Source organism: Cyprinodon tularosa, unplaced genomic scaffold (genome assembly GCF_016077235.1).
Source record: "Cyprinodon tularosa strain WSP-4 unplaced genomic scaffold, ASM1607723v1 ctg45, whole genome shotgun sequence".
NCBI classification, from domain to species: Eukaryota; Metazoa; Chordata; class Actinopteri; order Cyprinodontiformes; family Cyprinodontidae; genus Cyprinodon; species Cyprinodon tularosa.
Window position 1 is genome coordinate 741,421 of NW_024039174.1, and position 18,978 is coordinate 760,398.

The 18,978-nt window shown below is 37.7% G+C and overlaps 4 protein-coding genes across 4 annotated transcripts; 1 reads left to right on the plus strand and 3 right to left on the minus strand.

The window, feature by feature from the left end:
- Positions 1-16: 16 nt before the first annotated feature.
- Positions 17-4,896, minus strand: LOC119793330 (RING finger protein 212B-like). The gene is made up of 12 exons (XM_038300464.1): positions 4,771-4,896; positions 4,616-4,668; positions 4,462-4,536; positions 4,269-4,375; positions 4,077-4,179; positions 3,961-3,989; positions 3,842-3,882; positions 3,702-3,726; positions 1,765-1,822; positions 1,631-1,682; positions 1,515-1,545; positions 17-163 (listed from the first exon to the last, which is right to left on the minus strand). The coding sequence occupies exons 1-12, from the start codon at positions 4,868-4,870 to the stop codon at positions 97-99; spliced, it is 741 nt and encodes a 246-aa protein (XP_038156392.1). The 5' UTR covers positions 4,871-4,896; the 3' UTR covers positions 17-96.
- A 3,180-nt stretch (positions 4,897-8,076) lies between these two features.
- On the minus strand, positions 8,077-9,677 carry LOC119793379 (zona pellucida sperm-binding protein 3-like). Its single transcript, XM_038300539.1, has 9 exons — positions 9,613-9,677; positions 9,363-9,529; positions 9,176-9,279; positions 9,023-9,111; positions 8,766-8,946; positions 8,585-8,690; positions 8,431-8,516; positions 8,270-8,361; positions 8,077-8,209 (listed from the first exon to the last, which is right to left on the minus strand). Exons 1-9 carry the CDS (start codon positions 9,674-9,676, stop codon positions 8,148-8,150), a joined length of 951 nt encoding a protein of 316 aa, XP_038156467.1. The 5' UTR covers position 9,677; the 3' UTR covers positions 8,077-8,147.
- Positions 9,678-12,245: 2,568 nt separating this feature from the next.
- Positions 12,246-13,785, minus strand: LOC119793318 (zona pellucida sperm-binding protein 3-like). The gene is made up of 9 exons (XM_038300442.1): positions 13,719-13,785; positions 13,440-13,624; positions 13,269-13,372; positions 13,101-13,195; positions 12,843-13,023; positions 12,674-12,776; positions 12,516-12,598; positions 12,345-12,436; positions 12,246-12,256 (listed from the first exon to the last, which is right to left on the minus strand). The coding sequence occupies exons 1-9, from the start codon at positions 13,783-13,785 to the stop codon at positions 12,246-12,248; spliced, it is 921 nt and encodes a 306-aa protein (XP_038156370.1).
- Positions 13,786-15,000: 1,215 nt separating this feature from the next.
- Positions 15,001-16,596, plus strand: nedd8l (NEDD8 ubiquitin like modifier, like). Its single transcript, XM_038300399.1, has 4 exons — positions 15,001-15,162; positions 15,872-15,919; positions 16,013-16,095; positions 16,177-16,596. Exons 1-4 carry the CDS (start codon positions 15,145-15,147, stop codon positions 16,298-16,300), a joined length of 273 nt encoding a protein of 90 aa, XP_038156327.1. The 5' UTR covers positions 15,001-15,144; the 3' UTR covers positions 16,301-16,596.
- The last annotated feature ends 2,382 nt before the right edge of the window (positions 16,597-18,978 follow it).

Sequence of the window (18,978 nt, forward strand, 5' to 3'; positions counted from 1 at the left end):
GCACAAATACAATGTATTTGTGCTTAACTTATATTGTTGCTTAGATGAATAAATCCCCAACTAATGGTCGATGCTCTTCAAAGATGCTCCCATTAATCACTGCCTGGGGGATGGGAGTGTGAGTCCAGATGCAAATGGGAACTGGAAAACAGGGGTCTGGGTTCTGGGGATGACAAAGAGGAACGGATTAATTTCTATGGTGGAAAAAGTTCTAGGGGTCCATCTGAATTATGGCAATCTGTAAAGACAGTCAGTGGTTGCCATGATAAGTGCTGTCTGGATATGCAGTGGTTTAATTGGCATAGGAACCTACAGTACTCCAGATGAGGGGGGGATGGCATCCCCCTTCTAAAGTGTCCACCCCCCCGTACCATCCTATGTGACATTTTATTACTGATTGTATAAAAGTTCTAAAAGCAGTAATGGCAATACTATTGCCCTTTCATCATTTGGCGGGTTGTGGGCTTAGGAGTAGCCTGAGCAAAATAAATAAAATCTAAGAAGTGGCCTACCATGACTATGAAGCGGATCCCAGTTGGAAATTTGTCCATAACTATGTAGGGGAAGTGATGGCCAAGTAAGGTGCCTTGGTCAAGGTCAATGACCGGCGCACCTGACATGTAACAACCATACCATGCATATTACTTTAAGTTAATAGACTATATTAATTACGCTATGTATGCTTCCAAAAAAAAAAGAACATTCCACCATTCCCTTTCTCTTTTTTTTTTTTTTAAACTAGACAACTGGGGACCTCCCAATGTGAATGAAGTTTATAGTCCTTGCTTTGACAAACTCATCCTTGTGTGTTTCCGTTACATGATGTTAGTAAGGCAGCAGTCAGGAGTTCCTTTCCAACCCTGGATGTTTTTACTGTTCACCCCACAGAAGGGGAACAAAAAGGAGGTGGAAGCTATGGTCTATCAGTATGCAGCAAATTAAAGGCCTTAGCTTTTTTTCCCCCCTTTACCTTTCATTGGGTCAACATGAAGAACACAACTGTGGGTACAAGAAGTCCGGACCGCTGTGCCAAACCTGGGAAGCCTTCACTCTTACAGATATCATTGTGTGATAAAAATCACAAAATGAGTCAAATTGGGACTACAACCCACTCTGAAAAAGAACTACAAAAAGCAAGACACATACATGAAGTGAAGAACTGAAAATATGTGAAGCTGTGTAGATTTGCATTTCATACACAGTACATGTGAAGACAATGTATTTTTGTTTAACCCTGAATTAGTGTGTGCCTATTCGTCCTGACACACACAGGATTGTGGGAATCCATAGAGCTCCTAAGTACCAGACAGGCATGTCATTAGGTCCCTATGCTTAATGAACAATTGATGGGACACATCCTGCTTTCTTTCCCTACCACTTCCTTTACTGACAGCCCATATGATGCAAACCAGCTTTGCCTTAAGAGTCCTTACTGATTTGCTGTATTTGGATTGAGCCTAAGTGGAAATCACTTCAATTTTAAGTTTAGAGGATCCCTAGAAGTTCTTCCTTACCTCGTAGGAGTGCCCAAAGATCGCGGTGTCCCTTAAAAGAAAGAGACAGATAGATGATGATGATATTATTAGATTTGATTGAGTCATCTTTGATCAATATTTTCAGTGGGACTCACTGTATTCATGAAGCGGGCTGTGGCTGGACAAGGAGGCAATGGATCCAGGAGTCTGATAGAAGGAAAAGAGTCAAATGCTTCTGCATATAATTTAATAAAGAATAAAAAGTGTGTTTAAACCTTTGAATACACACAGTGAGAGAGATCCCTCTATCTCTGTTCCACCGCTGAGACTCTGCCGACCCTACAAGGCTGAGGCAAGATGCATTTTAAAGTGTTACAAAGAGAAGAAAATATTAGTTATTTAAAGTAATTCAAAGCAAAAATCTTTAGTGTTTTATTGATAATGGCATCTAGCTAAACAATTCATTTTTTTAGACAAAAGAAATACATACTGTATATACCTTGATCTACTGTATATATATTGTTTATTCTTAATGCACCTTTTTCCTCCTTGTTTGCACCTTCTTAATTACTATGCCAATATGTGACCAGTGAATTTCTCAGCTGTGAGATCAATAAAGCTCATCTAATCTAATCTAATATTGCATGACATTGGATGTCTATGTGTATGCACTGAATAGCTGCTCTGGGTATTTTTTGCATTAATGCAGGGAAATTAATATAATATAAACGTATTGCTCTACTGAGCTATAAGGGAAGCTAGAGTTACTTTAATAACAGTGTTAACATATAACAGACACATCTATCTGTGGGGGCTGTTGAAGCTCTGAAATGGGGTTAGCTTGGGGACATTTTTCTTACACGCTTTTTTCCATCCACTCAGCTTTCCAATATCACACCAGAATGTAAAAGGCGTGTTCTTTAGCAGCGTGTTAGGAAAATGATCCTGACGGAAAATGGTTTGACTTACTAAAATATTTTTTGGACTTTTCTGTGATATTTTAATAAATTGATATGAGCCTGTTTAAAACAGAGAGCACAGAGAAACCACAAAACATTTAAATATTTTGAATAAATTCAATATTTGGTTTCCACTTAATTCAAAGTGAATATAACATATAGTTTAGTTATAGGTTGAAATATTTCAAGCCTTTCTTTCTTGTAACTAAGAAGGCTTACTCATAATATGAAATATAAAATTCAGTGTCAGAAAATTATATTTTAAACAAAAATATCAAGATGTTCATTTCTATACAGCTAATACTTGATATTGCTTCCTTTTGAGGAGAAACTCTAGTTTTGTTGTTGTATCAGTTGCTTTTTGTGTTTGTTTATTGTCATGGAGCTTTGTTAGGTGCAGTTCAGATGCTTGTAGCCCACGTGTAGGACTAAGTACAGCTAATAATAGCTTACACTGCAAAAACAATCTAGAATAAGATACTATTTCTTAAGTTAAGTGTATTTAGTCTTAATTTCAGTAGGTAAATAAGATGATTTGCAAATGGAATGAATATTTTTACTCCTAAAATAAGATAATTAGATAATATGCACTTCAAATAAGACAATGCGATGCTTTTTTATCTTAAATGTAAATTGTCTTGCTGCATTGGCAAAGTGTCTAACTTTCCTCCTCAATTCAATAAAAATGCACTTAATTAAGGAAAAAAATTGCTTATTTAGATTTCAGTTTTTTGCAGTGTATGAAATCTGGGTGTAATTATGTACTCAGACCTGAACCTCCACCTACAGAAAAAGGTGGCCTGTCACTTGATGAGCATGTGCAGGATAGATGGGCAAATGTCCTTTCAACATCTTAAAAAGCTCATTTGTGCATTAATTATTATTTATGGGGGGGGGGAGTGGCGTCCAAGTGGTTGATCCCCCCCCCTCATAAACCTCTAAAGATATCTCTATTCCTGATACCCTTTACACCTCACTTTTTCCTTCCCCTCAACTTTCTACAAATAAGCTTGGATACAGAACTCTGTGAGGCTTGAGAAACGTTTGCAAATGTTTAGTTAATTAGCTATTTAAGAAGTTTACAATATCAACATTTTGCACAATCTTTCAACATTTTTTTATTTATTTTACATACATGAAAAAAATGAAGTTGAATAATATATTCTGTATAATAAATCTAAATAATAAACAAGTTCCCTTTCATAAAATGAATGAAAAAATATACCAACTTTTTTAAGGATAGCGCCCAGTAAAGTAAGTGGCCTACCTGGTTGTTCTTGATCGAGGGGTAACTGTTAAAATAAACAACCAACCATTGGAGCAATTTATACTGAAACTGAAAACAACTCTGAAAAGGTTATGGGTAAAAAAAAACAAAAATACCCCACTGGGAATCCATGGGCGTACCTGGAGAGGTGACAGCAACAGGCAGAGAAACCCTCTGAGCTCTGTGGTGCAGAACAGAAAGAGCTGATGTCTAATGTTGTACAGTTTGTGATCCACTACTGAGGCGAAGAAACATTTACCCGTTAGATTGAAACTGTCCAGGAGAAATCTGTGGCACAAAAGAAATAAAGACTAAAGTATTTATCAAAATCCTACATGGGAGAGGAAGGTGTGGTTTGTTTTTTTCTTCACTTGCCCTCCTTTGAGAGAGTGGCTTTCTCAGGTCGGCAGTTTCTCTCCTCAGCTCCAACAGCTGCTTCTTCAACTCTGCATTTTCTTTTTTCACCTCTGAAAGTTGCCTTGTGATAAGAGGAGTGGGAGGAAACAGAGTCACCATCTCAACCTTCTCTATTTTTTGCACAGCTACTGCACGACAACAAAAAATCACCTATGACCCTGATCGGAAACTTCCCGCAGACGCCTCTCCAGCTCAGAGGATTTGTTTTTAAAGTGATATATGACTCTCTCCATCTGCTTCTGCTGGAAAACAGCAACCTGTGCCACATGACAAACATTTCAAAGATACAATAAAAAAAATAGCATCATTAATCAACAGATGAAGCCACAAAGATAAGACAGACCTGGGATATTTTTGCTATGGTCGACTGAAGGAGTTTCACAGGGTCCATGAAAAAAACTTTTTCCGGTGTCTTCATCTGAGGAAATAAAAGTAAAAAGAGATGACATGTTGTCCAACTTCTAACATGCACCGAAGATCAAGTCAAATGAACAAACCCCATCCGTGATGGGCAGGTAACTGCAGCTTGCCCCGCATATGCAGCACTGGTCTGAGGGCAGAAAGAACAGAACAGAAGAGGCATCGAACATCATCGGAACACCAGAAAGTGATTTTTTAATTAGCCAAACAAATCAGGAGAAAATTGCCTCACTTGATTTAATGCAACCTTCGCAGCAGATGTGGCCACAGCTAGAGACGGCAAACTTCGACCCGCTTTTCTTAAAGCACTGGTTGCAGTGGAACCAGTCCATCTTTGATTTCTACAGTTTCCTGTTGGGGTGCGGTCCTTTGGTGAGAAATGAACTTGTTCACATTTTGTGATGCTAAAATCTGCAACTATTAATGCAATCTATTGGGTTTTATGTACTGAACAAAAACATTCCAGTGCTTAACTTTGCATAAGAGGGGAAAAGGTAGAGTAGCAGCCATTGATGGGTGTGTATCTTTTTACTCTAACTCCACCCTTTCACTGAATTACAGGGTCTGACCAGGAGATGACACTTCTCTTTAGATCTCAAAATCCACATATTATAACAGAAAGAATATTTTAGTAAAAAGATTGATATTTAAAAAGGAATTCCAGGGGACCAGCCAAGGGAAAATGTGGAAATTTTGAATGGCAACTACTGTACTCGACTTCTTCAGAAGTACCCTGTATTACATGCATCCACCACAGCATGATGCTGCCCCTACCATGTTTCCCTTTTGGGATGAAGGACAATTACAATATAACAAGCTCCCCATTTAAATGATTTTTAACCAACACTTGTTTCACACAAATAATTGATTATATTGTTTGAATAGTGTAATTAAAGTGTTCAAAGTCTTTCACACTTTTTGCATTGTGGTAAAAACTGAGTTCTCTTTCATGTTTTTGCATTTACCCCTTTAGGACTTTTTATACTACCTTTCAAGGATGGTCATCCTCTTCACAATTCTTAATAAATTGCAGATTTGTGGGATGTGACTAGTTGCACTCCAGCTCAAAATATTTTACCCATTTTAATAAATTTTTTGTTGGTAAGTTAACTAAATCCCATTTATCCAGTTCTAGCTAACCTAACCCATTACAATTGTAGCTATAGCATTTTTTTTAGCCCTAGCAATACTAGATTTAAATGCTTCTAAATAAAATGACAAATTTCACAGTAACATGTTAATTTAAGGTGGGGTTAATATAAAGTAGTAAATAGTTAAGGGAAACAAAACTCGTTTTGTTTTTCCTGCATCAACATGAAGACGTTTCCGTCTAGAAATGGAGAGTAACAGAATAGCTAGCTAGCTTTAGCATTTTGCGGGCTTTTAAAGAGGGGAAGTTAACAGAGCATAATTGACTAAAAAACGCAGCTTATGTTAAATTAAAATATTTTTCCATTACCTGTCCTCCTCGAGAAAAATCCCACCCTCTACTATAAGCTTCAGTTTCAAGGTTACTAATTAACTCCTAAGGATGGAATAAAAATGCAGATTTTAAGCAGAATCAACCAGAGCAGCTGTGCTACTTTATTCAAAGAAAAAGTTTACATTAATCTTCGACTTAGTTGTGTTATAGGCCTACAGGCCACCCATTTAAATGGACAACTGTACAATTAAAATAAAAAAAAAATATAAAAAAAAATATAAAGTAGCCGTTTTAATGAGCAAAATACACCAATAAAAATATGACAGGTGGTTATACAGTAGATCAAATTTATATAAAAAAAATAATAATAAAAGACGGACTTTGCGTAATGTTCCTTTTAATGGCCAGTTGTAGATTTAAACCTCATAAATTGCTTAATATTCAAGCTGAAAACCAGTATTGTATGGAAGCCTGTTTCCGCCACATAAAAGTAAAAAAAATGACAAATAGAAAGTAATGACTTTCAAAGTCATAATTATGACTTTGAAGTTGAAATTAGGACTTTGAAAGTCAAAATTATGACTACCTATTGGCATTTTTTTTTTACTGTCTTGTGGCGGAAACAGGCTTCCATTGCATTGTTTTCCAAATCAGCAGAAAATATTGCAGACATGTTCAAACTGCTAGAACCAAATATTTCCCCCCACTGCCGCGTTCTCTACCTTAGAGGCTGCAGTTATTTTTTATTCCTGCCAACAGCCATAACTTCATCCAATGTTCACTTTGTCAACTCGCTGCAGCAAGTTAAGCCTTTATAGGGCACTCAGTAAAATACTTCGAAAATCCAAATTTCAAGCTGATAGGATAATTATCATTGAAGATGTGTGAGTTTATTACACCTTGGTGTTGGCTGCCTGTTGTGTGGCAAAACTGATATTTTCCACAATAGTTAATCTAATTAGGACATTTCCTCTGTCCGGATATACAGTTATAATTTTCATTTTGCACGTGGCAAAGATTTTGAAATGGAATGAGGGCGATGTCCTTCAGCTAAGAACAAAGTGTAATATTTTGATAAGACTGGAGCCATGGATGTCTAATCATCTAACGTGTATGATGCAGAGGAGTAGCCAGAACATTTTTATAAGGGTGTCCAGACAATAACCAATGTACACTGAGGGGGGACCGAAATCAGATAGGCACCAAAAGCTCTAAATAAAATCAAACTATACTTTCCTACAGCCTTTGTTAAACTTCCGTAATTTCTAGATAAAAAAAGTTTAGTGGATAAAACTCAGTTTTGAGTTCTAGGGCATAAATCTTTTCCATTGTCAAACATTCTGCATAAAATTGATATTTACAAGCACTAATATCTAAAATTTGATCATTTTAATAACTTATTTCACTGAAGACTTCTAGATGACTTGCAGAGACAGTTTTATCCCATATAAACAAATGTAGCTCTGAAAAGAGCATGAATTCTGTACTTATTTGATATATGGTGTGTATAATTAACCACAAAAAAAATTTAAATGTTTTGAATATTCCACGCATGCAATTCTGCTGCCACCATCTGTATTGGGGGGGGCAGGGGTGGCCACGGCCACCCATCTAGCATATGGAAGACTGGAGATGTATAAAAATGCCTTAACTGTTAATTGGGGCCACTTCCTGAGAGGAGAGCAGCGGCCTTCTGTACATTCCAAGCAAATTCTGATCCGAGTAAGATTACAATTTCTATCAAAATTGCGTCATTTCTCATGGTTACCTAATACATTTAAGTCATGAAGTGTTTTAAAGAGTTTGTCCCAAGTGATCCCTTTTCAGGGAGGGGAAAAAAAAAAAAAAAAAAAACCCACACACACACAAATGCTTCTAGACTCTTGAAGAATTTTTTTGGTCCAACCTTCGAGGCATTACTGCCAATACTGGCACCTACATTTTAGTTTATCAACCTAAATATAATTGTTATGCTTCAACTTACTCTTCCTTGACTGTTTAACTCTGACACTTAATTTACAGTAGGCAATACATCATTCAAGGGCTCATCTAATTGGTTGACTTTAGGTTAATTTAAATTCTGTTACATAAGGTTATTTTCAGAGAGACTAGGACAAATTATTCAATTGTAAAGACTTTAATAGCAAAATTCACAGTGACACAACTCCAGTTCATAAGTTTTCATCTCAGGCAGCCTGGTCGGTAATGGTAAGCGGCCCGATCACCGCCTTCTTGACCAAGCCTTTCCCTAAAAGAAAAATTCCATTAGTACAAGAGGAGAACGCAATTAATTGTGCAATATTCATACCTGCTCCTGGACTCCTTGCTTTCCTAGTCTTGCAGGTAGATTCACAGCAATCACATAAACCACTGAACGCAGGGTTATCCAGTAGTTCCCAGCTGAATAAAACAAGCAAGATGTTAACCTGGGCTTAAGGACATTTACCAAACAAGGCAATTTGTTATTACCCGTGCTCTTTGACAAAATGGCAGGCCTTCTTTGTGTTGTCAAGACCATTGGGATCCCAAGCAACCATGGTGCAGTGGATGTAAACCTGAATGATTGATATCTTTAGACACTCACAGCCCACAAGTATATATATAAAAAAAAAGTAGAATTTACCTCCTGCTCAAGGCCAAATTTAAAGGCCTGAAGAGACAGTCGGATCTCTGATTCCATCAGCCTGGGCTCAAATTTTGAGCGTGAAGCTTTGCTGTCAACAAGACACCTGTAAGGTTGAGAAAAAAAAAAAGTTATTAGTTTTAGGATGTGGTAAAGATATTCTTACATAAGGTTAACATACCCTTTATTGGTGATTATGGTGTATATGTCACCATCAGTCTGAAGGTCTGGTTTGGTGGTAGCAACACATTCCTCTAGAAGGATTAGCAAGGGTTGGTGGTTCACCTGTGCCACACTAGCCATGATGGGGATCATGGAACCCAGAGGAAAAATGGGAGACTCAGCAGGGCCTGAAAAGTCAGCTAAAAAGCAGCCAGAGACATTTTCTTCAATTATACACATCCATGGTCCGGGATTTATTTTAGTGACAAGTCCTACCGTTCATGAGTTCCATGTTAAATACTAGGTCCTCTACCCCATATGTGGAAAAGACTGGATCGTAGATCATTGGGTACCAGTTTTTAGGCCTGAATATAGGTAAAGAGTTAAGCGCCATGCCATTTAAGACTTTAAGGAATGCTACAGACTCACCTTTGGTAAGAGCAGACCACTGGGAGAATGAAGGGAGCCACATAGGAGTCAGGAGATGAAGTGTAAACCAGATCATTGGTGTAGTTCAGCTCATTGCCAGAAACCTGTCCAAAAAAAAAAAATAAAAATAAAAAAAGTACAAAGAAGCTAAAAATTGCCTCCAGTCAACCACTAATCTCCAACTCACCAATCTCCTGAAGCCACAGTCATCAAGCTCCACACTGAAAAAGGCCTCTCTCAGGGTAAAGCTGGTGGGGAAGCAACTACCAAGACGGAACAGTGACGGATCAGCCTGGGATCTGCTGTCTGACCAAACCAGGGTCATGTAGTCTGGCCCACAATCCAGTTTTATATCTGCAAAGAAAAGATTAAAAAAATAATTAAAAGATAGATGAGCAGTAAATAGAGCATTTCTAGAATCAAAATTGAATCATTACCTGCAGCAGCCAAACCAAAAGCCACCAGCCAGAAAAGGAGCCCACAACACCCAAAGGAAGCCATCATGACTGAATACTGAGCAGCTGTCCCTCCACTGGCTTTATTCTCTCCGACCGGTGAGGTTCAATCCAGTAAATGACTGTCACCTGTTGGCTTTCAGCAACCGTCACACCTGAACTGTAACCTGTCTAATTGCAGCAGGGCTCCAACTTCCTCCTAGAAGATCCAAACAAATCACTTCATTGCAATAATAATAATAAACACACACTTATTGCTTTTGTAGTGTTGCAGATCCATGTGCGATATTATCACCTTCACAGATTTCTACTGTTGCTGGTGTGACCATTCGCAGACACATAATAGAAAGAAAGATGAGATACTGTTTCCAAACCTATCTAGGGCCATTTATTGTGGCTAAAAATATTTCCAAACAAATCTGGTTTAAATATTAATTGTAAAGTTTGACTACCTGCATACAACATACTGCATCATTTAGCTTTAAATGTACTATTATATATATTATTAATATATTGAAGTAAGGAGAGATTGCTCACATGTTCATTAAGAAAACACATATGAATAAAAATTCATTTTTTATTGAGAAGTGCTTTTTTAAGAAATTTGATTCCAGTTTATCAAACACAAATTGTAGAGTCCATAAAACATGACTCTCAGGTCAGGTGTGTGGTTTCCTTATGATGAATTCACATCCAGATTATTGCATAAGGGATCCATAATAGAGTAAGAGAGTTCAAGTTCAAAAGAGTAAGTTCAAGTCTAGGAATAGCTTTATTTTTAGTTCAAATAGGGTCTAATTGTTGAATAGTTACATTTGCAAAGTTTAAAAGAGCTACTGAATATTGTCTGAAAATGAGGTGCCACAGGTATCAAGCTATTGTCAGCTAATCTCATAGTGGAAAACCAGACTGTACAGAACTTCACACAGTAAAGCTATTTAAACAAAAACTGGATCCCCAGCATCATCATTGCTGTGCAGTTTTTAAAATGCATGTCGATTTTTTTTTTTTCTTGGAAACATTTTTTTTTAGGATTTTACAAGATTAAAATGGTGTCCTAAAAAAGAAAGGTTGAATATGGTGTTCAAAACCTAATAAAAACAAAGTGACAATTTGATTTGTACAAATATTTGTACAAAAGCAAAGCTCTTCATGGTTTATTCAGACATGAACTGGATCATAACTTCAAATCAGTTCATTTATATAGTGCTAATTCACAACATGTCAACTCAAGACACTTTATAGAAACAATTGAACTACAGATTGATTCAAAGTTGAAGGAAAACTAGTTGATTGCATCGACTCTAAGGCAATCCCTCACACCAAGCATGCTTGTAGCAACAGTGGAGAGGAAAAACTGCCTTTTAACAGGAAACCAGTAACTTCAGATCAGTATTCCATCTTATTTTAACCTTAGAAATCTTTAAACTTCCTACTTTTACCAAATAACTCCATAACTTAATCAAAATGTTACTTAGTATAAAAAGCATGAGTCAAGTTAAAACCTGGAAGTCGACACCTTCATACTCCAGCACTGAATGTGATGTCTTAGCATGGCAAAACTGCACAATTAAGCAAATTTGCTGTAGTGCATTGGTATTGCCAGATTTGTTAAAGCTTTCCTCCCTATAAGCAATTCCATTTTTAGAAAAAAACCTACACTGCAGTTTGAAATTTCCATCATGAGTCAGTAACTCATTTAAATGGCACTCATTTTACTGAAATTCACACAGGGTGACAAGTTCTCAGGTATGCCAGTTTCAGTTATGGGTTGACCCAATAGTGCTAGTCAAGTGTGGCATTAGCCTCTGGTTCTGTGACGGTCCAATAGAAGCCCATGTTACTTTGATACCAGCTATCTACCCCCTAGTTCCACACCCATTTCAAATCAGTAACTCATTAAAGTAGAGTTTGGTAGCTTAAACGGGAACTCCTACTGGAAAATTAAATCCTACTGAGAAGTTGCTCACTGCTTGTCACTTTGTTTTTTTTAGAAACTGGTTTAAACGCATCGCAATGTCCAGGAATTGTTTTGTGCCTAGTCTGTGGGACCCAAATTTCAAAATGAAAGTCCTATAGAAGCAGGAATTTTGACCACTGGGCAATGATTCAGCTTTGATCTAAAACTATGAAATAAAGGCTTCAACTTCATGTTTCATATTTTCTGAAATGGTTTCAAAGTTAAAATAAAACGGGTTTAATGTGTCGTGCCAAGTCTTAAAAAAAATATATAAACAAATGAGTCAAAATTATGAACATTTATTCCACAACTACAAATTTCTCTTTAAACAAAAAGTCCATAGAGGGTCTTTATCAAAGCCAGGTCCTCGTGTTCAAAGTCTCAGGAATCACAGCTCTGCCTGCAGACTAGAGTCAGCTTAGATGTAGACTTTCCTGAAAATAGAGGATGAAGTTAGTGACAAACATTTAAATTTACTTTTTAAAAAAAAGCAAAACTCACTCAAGTTCTTACCAATACGCCAGCTGCTGCAGTCTCTGGCAAGGAGGCATTTGTCATAGAGCCTGGCTGGTCGACTATAACGATGGGTCCCAACACAGAATTAAAATGCTTGCCGTGAGGCTCTGGACAGAAAACATTTAAAATACGCATTTGATCACTGCTGCACTTTAAACAGAAAGGTCATGACAGCTGTAAAAAGAAATGTTTTGTGCACACTGTATGTAAAATGAAAATGGGGTTAATTAAAACCTACCCAAAGCAGCTGCTCTTTTGCGGCGTGGACCACAGGAAGTTTCACAGCAGTTACAGAGAAAGCTCTGATTGGGGTCATCAAGTAGCTCCCAACTGATTAGAGTTTTTAGGTAAATTTGTTTAAGTCAGTCAAACAAAAATACTTAATATATTTAACTTAAAGCCAATTTACCTGCCATCTTTCACATGACAAGCCTTCTTGCGTTGATCAAATGAATCTGGATCCCAAACAATCAGATTGCAATGAATGTACACCTAAGGAGCATAAGCATTAGTTCACTGTTGGGGGGAAAAAAATTTAAAGTGAAAGACCAGGTCAACTGGACTGACCTCTCCCATCCCAAACTTGAACGACTGAAGGTAGAGAACGATGGCAGATGAGTGGTACCGAGGAAGAAACAGGGCACTTCCCCTCTTACTTTCCAGAAGACACCTAGTAAACCCAAACACAAGTCAACATCTAGTCCAGGATACAATTTGAACAACATCGAACACCTACCCATGATTTACAACAAGAGGATAAATTTGGCTTCCAGGTTGCAGGTCTGGTGTAGAGGCTGCTACACACTCATCCATTAGCAATGTCAGAGGCTGATGAGACTTCTGTTCCACTGCTGCCCAGATTGGCATGAATGAACCGATGGGAATCACATTAGTCTTTGAAATTTCTGTTAGTTGCTCTTTAAAAAGATTAAAACAAAACGCAAGTTAGTCGTCTAAAAATCTCTACAATTTTATAAGCAAAAGAAGAACGGACCATTCAGGAGTTCCATGTGGAAGACCAGCTTACTGTGTCCCTCAGACACACCCGTACCAGGATCCAGGAACTGGGGAGCCTTTGCCTGTTCAGGTCTGAAAGGGGTCAGGTGAAGCAGTTAAAATGTGCACTTTTTTGTCACATTAAATTAAAATTGATCACCACTACCGTTTTTGGACACAGTTGATGGGGTAGGTGAAGATCGCTGGCTTTGGTTTGGCCTGTGGTCTGAAGCTCAGCCGGTTTTGGTAAATAATATGTTTTCCTTTCAGCTACAGAGAAGGAAACGTTTAGAAAAGATCAGAAAGCGTGCTGATAAATCATATAGATGCTTCTTACCTGTTTGGTAAACCTGCAGTCATAGAACTTGTAGTTAAAAGTTGCTTCTCCCTCTCCATTTGGAAGGACCTTCCATCCTGACGGCATGCAGCTTCCAAGGAAGAACCGAGCCGCATAAGGCACAAACTGGGGAGCTACTTTCCATGTGACTCGTACAGAGTCTTTTGCACAAACCACTTTAATACCTGCAGAAGGAGAAAAGAAAGAAAAAAAAATCCAGGATTATTTCACTCAAACCCTCCACATAAATAATTTTTTTGACAGATGTGTCAGAAATACCTGGATCAGCAACAGCAGTGGCCAAAGCAGCCAGGAAAGCAACACCTAGACAGAAATGAGTTATCATGACTATAGGATCTCAACCACAACCAGACTGATGTGCTTTATACACCTTTCACTTAATTAGCTGAATAATCAACACCTGTGTGAAGGCCAGGTTGTCTGGGTGGTGCTGTGTTTACTGTCCTGGGATCAACTTAATTTAAAATGAATACATTGATAAATCTATAAATAAATAAACACAAACAATGACAAGCAACAAAAAAAGTGCAGCAGTGTTTAGAGGTGTGCTTTTACAGGGATTGAAAACCATAAAAATATAAAATTTCACATGAAACCCTCTCACTTAAGTTATTTACAAGTAAAATAAAAAAATAAAAATACAAAAGTGGGTTATTTTACAAAGAACTATGAGTACAGTTTATTTCATACTGAATGACAACACTGACATGAACCTGAATCTTTATTATCTGACAAATAGGTACCACTTGATATAATAATAATATGAAATTAGATTCTGGCTGTGTTTACAGGTTCTGTTGAGAAAATGTTGCTAAAAAGAAGCAAAATCTCAAAAATAAAAATTACATTAAGGTTTTATTTGTAAATAAAAATGTTAACTATTCAGAATTTCTATACACAAAGACAGAGTAACTAAATTCACCTCATATAACCTGCCCTTAAAAATAAAATACAATTATTTCCTAGATGTTTAAAACAAATAAATTCTCCGCAATCCTAAAAACAAAATTTGGTTCTTATTCTTAATTGAAACATAAACTAAATCTCCTGATTTATCTCTGCTTATGATTTCAAAAACTTTTTTCTTCCATTTTCTTATTTATTATTATTATTTTTATTTTTTACTAATTCAATTTTAAGCTTCATTTTTTTTTAGGTTAACTTCTTCTTATTAAATATGGCTTTGAACAAATGATACACTCTGCAATGAACCCTACTTTTCTGTTATCACTAGGTGTGATATATATCCAAATACTATATTTACATTGTATATAATTATGTTTTTTTTTATTGTATGTTTTACTTTGATCAAGTAAAAATATAGAAAAACTTCAAGAAGCTTAGATGTTTAGATCTTTATTGAGAAAAAAGATTACTGAGTTAATTAACTATGTTTTATTAACTAAAATAACAATAATAATAACGATTATACTACTACTACTAATAATAATAATATTAAAAGTGTGACATACATACGTATGCCTGTCTATGGTAGGGTTTAATGTAGCGGAACCATTGTGCCGGGGTTAGGCGACAACCCGACACGGTTACGGTGTTGGTCTGCTACACAGGAAGTAGAGTAAAGTTAGCTTGACGAGCAGGTTTCAACGCGTTTATTTGCCAATTGTTTTGTTCAGTTTTGAAGTTAATTCTCTTTCTAGTAGAAATATAATTGTTCTTCAACATGCTGATCAAGGTTAAGGTAAGAAATTTGTTATTGGGGCTTAACTTCGTTAATGTTCGCTAACTGTTCCCGGTTTATTATTCTTCGGGGATATGTCCAGTCCAATACTCAGGGGTTTTATTTAATCATCTGCTCAGGAGAATGAAACAATACTTAAGTTTATGCTAAGGACTGTTATTTAATCATATAGCTGTTTAATATGGCACTTGCAAACTGTTAAACATATATATTTATTGGTCCAGATGTTAAACTGGCGCAGTTTATGTGATAGGCGGCCGACAGATATGTTAAAAGTTTACGTGTTTATTCTTAAGGCAATTTTTTTTCTTTCAAAATGTTTTATATGGATTCATCATAGTTTATTACCAATTTTCAAGGGATATGATATGAGTACGTTATGTATGCTTTATAAAGCTGGCAGTGGGTTTCTCAATATTCAAAGCATTTAATGTTTTATTAGTAAACCTACGTTACTTACTAATGTATATCGTTTTATCAATCGTCACAAAACAGCTAACTAAGCCTTTGATTATAAAAAGCTGCTTGCTTAAATTCTGTCTACGTTTTTATATCCAATTATAATTCCAGCTTTTCTTATAAGCTGCTAAAAATCACAGTGATGTTGTATGTTAGGTTGAATCCCTTTCAAATGCTTTTTGTTTAACTAGAAGCCTGTTTGTTGGGGATGGTTCATTCTCATTTATGCTGCTGATGTTTTCCTGTTTAGACCCTAACTGGAAAGGAAATAGAGATCGACATCGAGCCCACAGACAAGGTGAACCTCTTAAAGTGAAGTACAGTTTTAACTATTCAGTAAAGTTTGATTCCATTGCTCTAAAATGTTGTCTTTATGTGCTTTGACATCAAGGTGGAGCGAATTAAGGAAAGGGTTGAGGAAAAGGAAGGGATCCCTCCTCAGCAACAGAGGCTCATCTACAGCGGGAAACAGATGTGAGTTATTTCACTTTTTTTAAGATTAATCCCTGTGTGTCCTTCTTTAAAACCAGACCTCCCTCCTCCTCCTGTCTTTAGGAACGATGAGAAGACAGCTGCAGACTACAAGATCCAGGGTGGATCGGTGCTCCATCTTGTGTTGGCGTTAAGAGGCGGATCAGAAACCCACAGCTGCTGCATACACCTCTCCCCATCCTTATGAGTTGCTGCTGACCTGAGGCCTGCTGAGTGCCAACATGACGGCATTCATAACAGTGTTAGAGCTAATTAGGCCACTGCTACCAAGAAAAAATACATTTAAAACGTCAAAAATGAGAAATGGACGCTCAAATACACATGTAGATTTGTTTTGTGTTATTCTACACTGTTTTACTTGGGTTTGAATAGTTGTGGCACCACAGTTTGAAGCCTGTATGAACTTTGTTTGGGATTAAAGGTGAAAGTTGAGCTCTAATGTTGCCCCTCTCTGAATAAAATGACCACCAGACAACAGAATAAGTCACTCCTGAGAATTTCCTTTATTAGAAAACAGCAATAGACAGAATATTCAAAGACAATCGATAATATCCGCACCCTTTGGAGCGGAGTTGTGTGATCTGAATGTTTTGTAAAAGCAGAGAACATGAAATGAATCACTGAGTTAACATCGACACGCTGGTTTAAGCTCGACGTGTTTTTCGCAGCGCTTTATCCTCCAAGTGGTTGAAGTTTCCATACAGTTAAGACTCTTCCTTGTGCTTCAACATTTATTATCCAAAATATACATCTGGTAGGCAGCAATGTGCCTAAATTTCTTCTTTTTACTGTACATAGTCTTCATAAATAAATGTTTGAATCATCTGTAAACAATAGATCATTTAAAACATCTAGGAGAGGTGTTGCTTGTATAGGAGTCAAACTAAATCTTGGCCTCTGAAGGAAGGATGTTTAAAAGACAAAAGAAAAAAAGAAGGATAAAAGGCACAGGGGGAATGGTCAGGAAAAACCTGGATTACTGGCAAACTCTGAGATAAGTAAAGGCAACTTATATGGTTGTGTTTAAATGTATGCTCATATATTAAATAAAAACTTCAGTAGTGGTTAAAGGCTTATCTATTAGTGTCTGCTTACAAAACAGTGCAAAAAGCAAATATGTATACATATATCCTTACTTAGAGAGAAGTTGCCATAGAAAGCCAGAAATAAGTGGAGTGAAACACTGAATGTAGTAGCGGCTTTTCAATAAAGGTTGGACTCGAATGGTGGGTCTTAAGTAGTTTTAATATGTGTTTAAGTGAGAAAATCCACCTGAAAACGTAATCAGTGCAGTCAGTTCATTCAGATTATTATCCTGCCTTCCATATTTTTTCTGTCGGAGCCGCTCAGACCCCCACATACCAGCGGGGCGCCGACAGTATGGATCCCTTCATCAGCAGCGGTTCACCGCGGCAGCTGGTAGGTGGTTTTCATCTAAATAATCCAAACTGCATATTCTGCCGGCAGATTTCTGCATTTTAAGTTAATTTAGGCGTCAATAAACTGTTTAAAGGAATAGTACACCCAAAACATGATTAGCCTTCATTTTCTACTCACCTCCATGCTGAACAACACTCTGGAGTACTTTTTTGATATCTCAAATGCATCTGGAGATCTGGGAGGCTTCTTGCTGTCTGCTGACATTCAAATAATGGAGGTCCATGGCGCCCGAGACAGAAAGGTCCATAAAAGTCCACAAAAACGTGTCAATATTCCTCCATACTGCTCGTCCAATGTAATCCAAGTGTCCTGAGTGGGTAGCATCCAGAATTTACTCGAAACGAAGTCATTTAGAATGTTTTTAGAGCATAAACAGTAGTGTATAGGATTTCCTAATAGCGCCCCCATGCGCGCTCACGATTCTACGGAAGCCGGCAGACCAAACCGGAAGAAAGTGCGCATTCAGCGTCTGGTCTGCCGATAATGCAAGCGTAGAAGAAGAAATGTGCTGTTTACCTGTGCAAAGAAAGAAACAACGAAAGAAAAATGTCTGAGGACTTCAGTGTTGAGGAAGAGCATGAGTTCTTTGCCGAGCTGAATGCGCTGGTTTGGTCTGCCGGCTTCCGTAGAATCGTGAGCGCGCATGGGGGCGCTATTAGGAAATCCTATACACTACTGTTTATGCTCTAAAAACATTCTAAATGACTTCGTTTCGAGTAAATTCTGGATGCTACCCACTCAGGACACTTGGATTACATTGGACGAGCAGTATGGAGGAATATTGACACGTTTTTGTGGACTTTTATGGACCTTTCTGTCTCGGGCGCCATGGACCTCCATTATTTGAATGTCAGCAGACAGCAAGAAGCCTCCCAGATCTCCAGATGCATTTGAGATATCAAAAAAGTACTCCAGAGTGTTGTTCAGCATGGAGGTGAGTAGAAAATGAAGGCTAATCATGTTTTGGGTGTACTATTCCTTTAAGAGGAGAGATCATCAGCGCTGTGTCTCTCTCCCTGCGTTAAACGCAGCCAACGCGCTGCTTCAGCTGCTCAGACGTGCTGCGCCTGGTGCTCAAAACGCGCCGCGGGACCTTTTGCTGCGCCTTGACGCGCGTCAACCATTGACTTTGCATGTAAACTCGCTGCTTCTGTCGCGCCAGCTACGTCCAGTGTGAACGCAGCGTTAGTCATTCGCTGCTAAGCTCAAAACAACCGCGCCTGGCTTGACGGAGAAACCAGGAGAACAGCTGAGCATATTTACGACAGTGCACTTTTACTTTCGCCCTCTGGAGGGAGCCTCACTGGAAAATCAACACCGGTTGCATAGTGTACCTTTAATTTTCACTTACTGGTGGTGAGTCTGACAGTGGAAAAATTGCAAATCTTCTGTTTGGAAAGTAAGCTTGTATGAGTGATGCAAGCA

Bases quoted from the DNA above. Each gene is read 5' to 3' on its own strand.
- LOC119793318 (XM_038300442.1), bottom strand. From the start codon at position 13,785: ATGATAACTCATTTCTGTCTAGGTGTTGCTTTCCTGGCTGCTTTGGCC. The intron at 13,373-13,439 runs GTAAGAAGCATC...CCTTCTCTGTAG, and splicing joins ACTGCAGGTTTACCAAACAG to CTGAAAGGAAAACATATTAT. The intron at 12,599-12,673 runs GTCAGTCCAGTT...TATGCTCCTTAG, and splicing joins TCAAGTTTGGGATGGGAGAG to GTGTACATTCATTGCAATCT.
- LOC119793330 (XM_038300464.1), bottom strand. From the start codon at position 4,870: ATGGACTGGTTCCACTGCAACCAGTGCTTTAAGAAAAGCGGGTCGAAG. The intron at 4,537-4,615 runs GTTTGTTCATTT...TTATTTCCTCAG, and splicing joins ACCTGCCCATCACGGATGGG to ATGAAGACACCGGAAAAAGT. The intron at 4,376-4,461 runs GTCTGTCTTATC...CATGTGGCACAG, and splicing joins CCATAGCAAAAATATCCCAG to GTTGCTGTTTTCCAGCAGAA.
- nedd8l (XM_038300399.1), top strand. The intron at 15,920-16,012 runs GTGAACCTCTTA...TTTGACATCAAG, and splicing joins ACATCGAGCCCACAGACAAG to GTGGAGCGAATTAAGGAAAG. The intron at 16,096-16,176 runs GTGAGTTATTTC...TCCTGTCTTTAG, and splicing joins ATCTACAGCGGGAAACAGAT to GAACGATGAGAAGACAGCTG.
- LOC119793379 (XM_038300539.1), bottom strand. From the start codon at position 9,676: ATGGCTTCCTTTGGGTGTTGTGGGCTCCTTTTCTGGCTGGTGGCTTTT. The intron at 9,280-9,362 runs GTGAGTTGGAGA...TTTTTTGGACAG, and splicing joins ACTGTGGCTTCAGGAGATTG to GTTTCTGGCAATGAGCTGAA. The intron at 8,210-8,269 runs GTATGAATATTG...TTTTTCTTTTAG, and splicing joins AGCAAGGAGTCCAGGAGCAG to GGAAAGGCTTGGTCAAGAAG.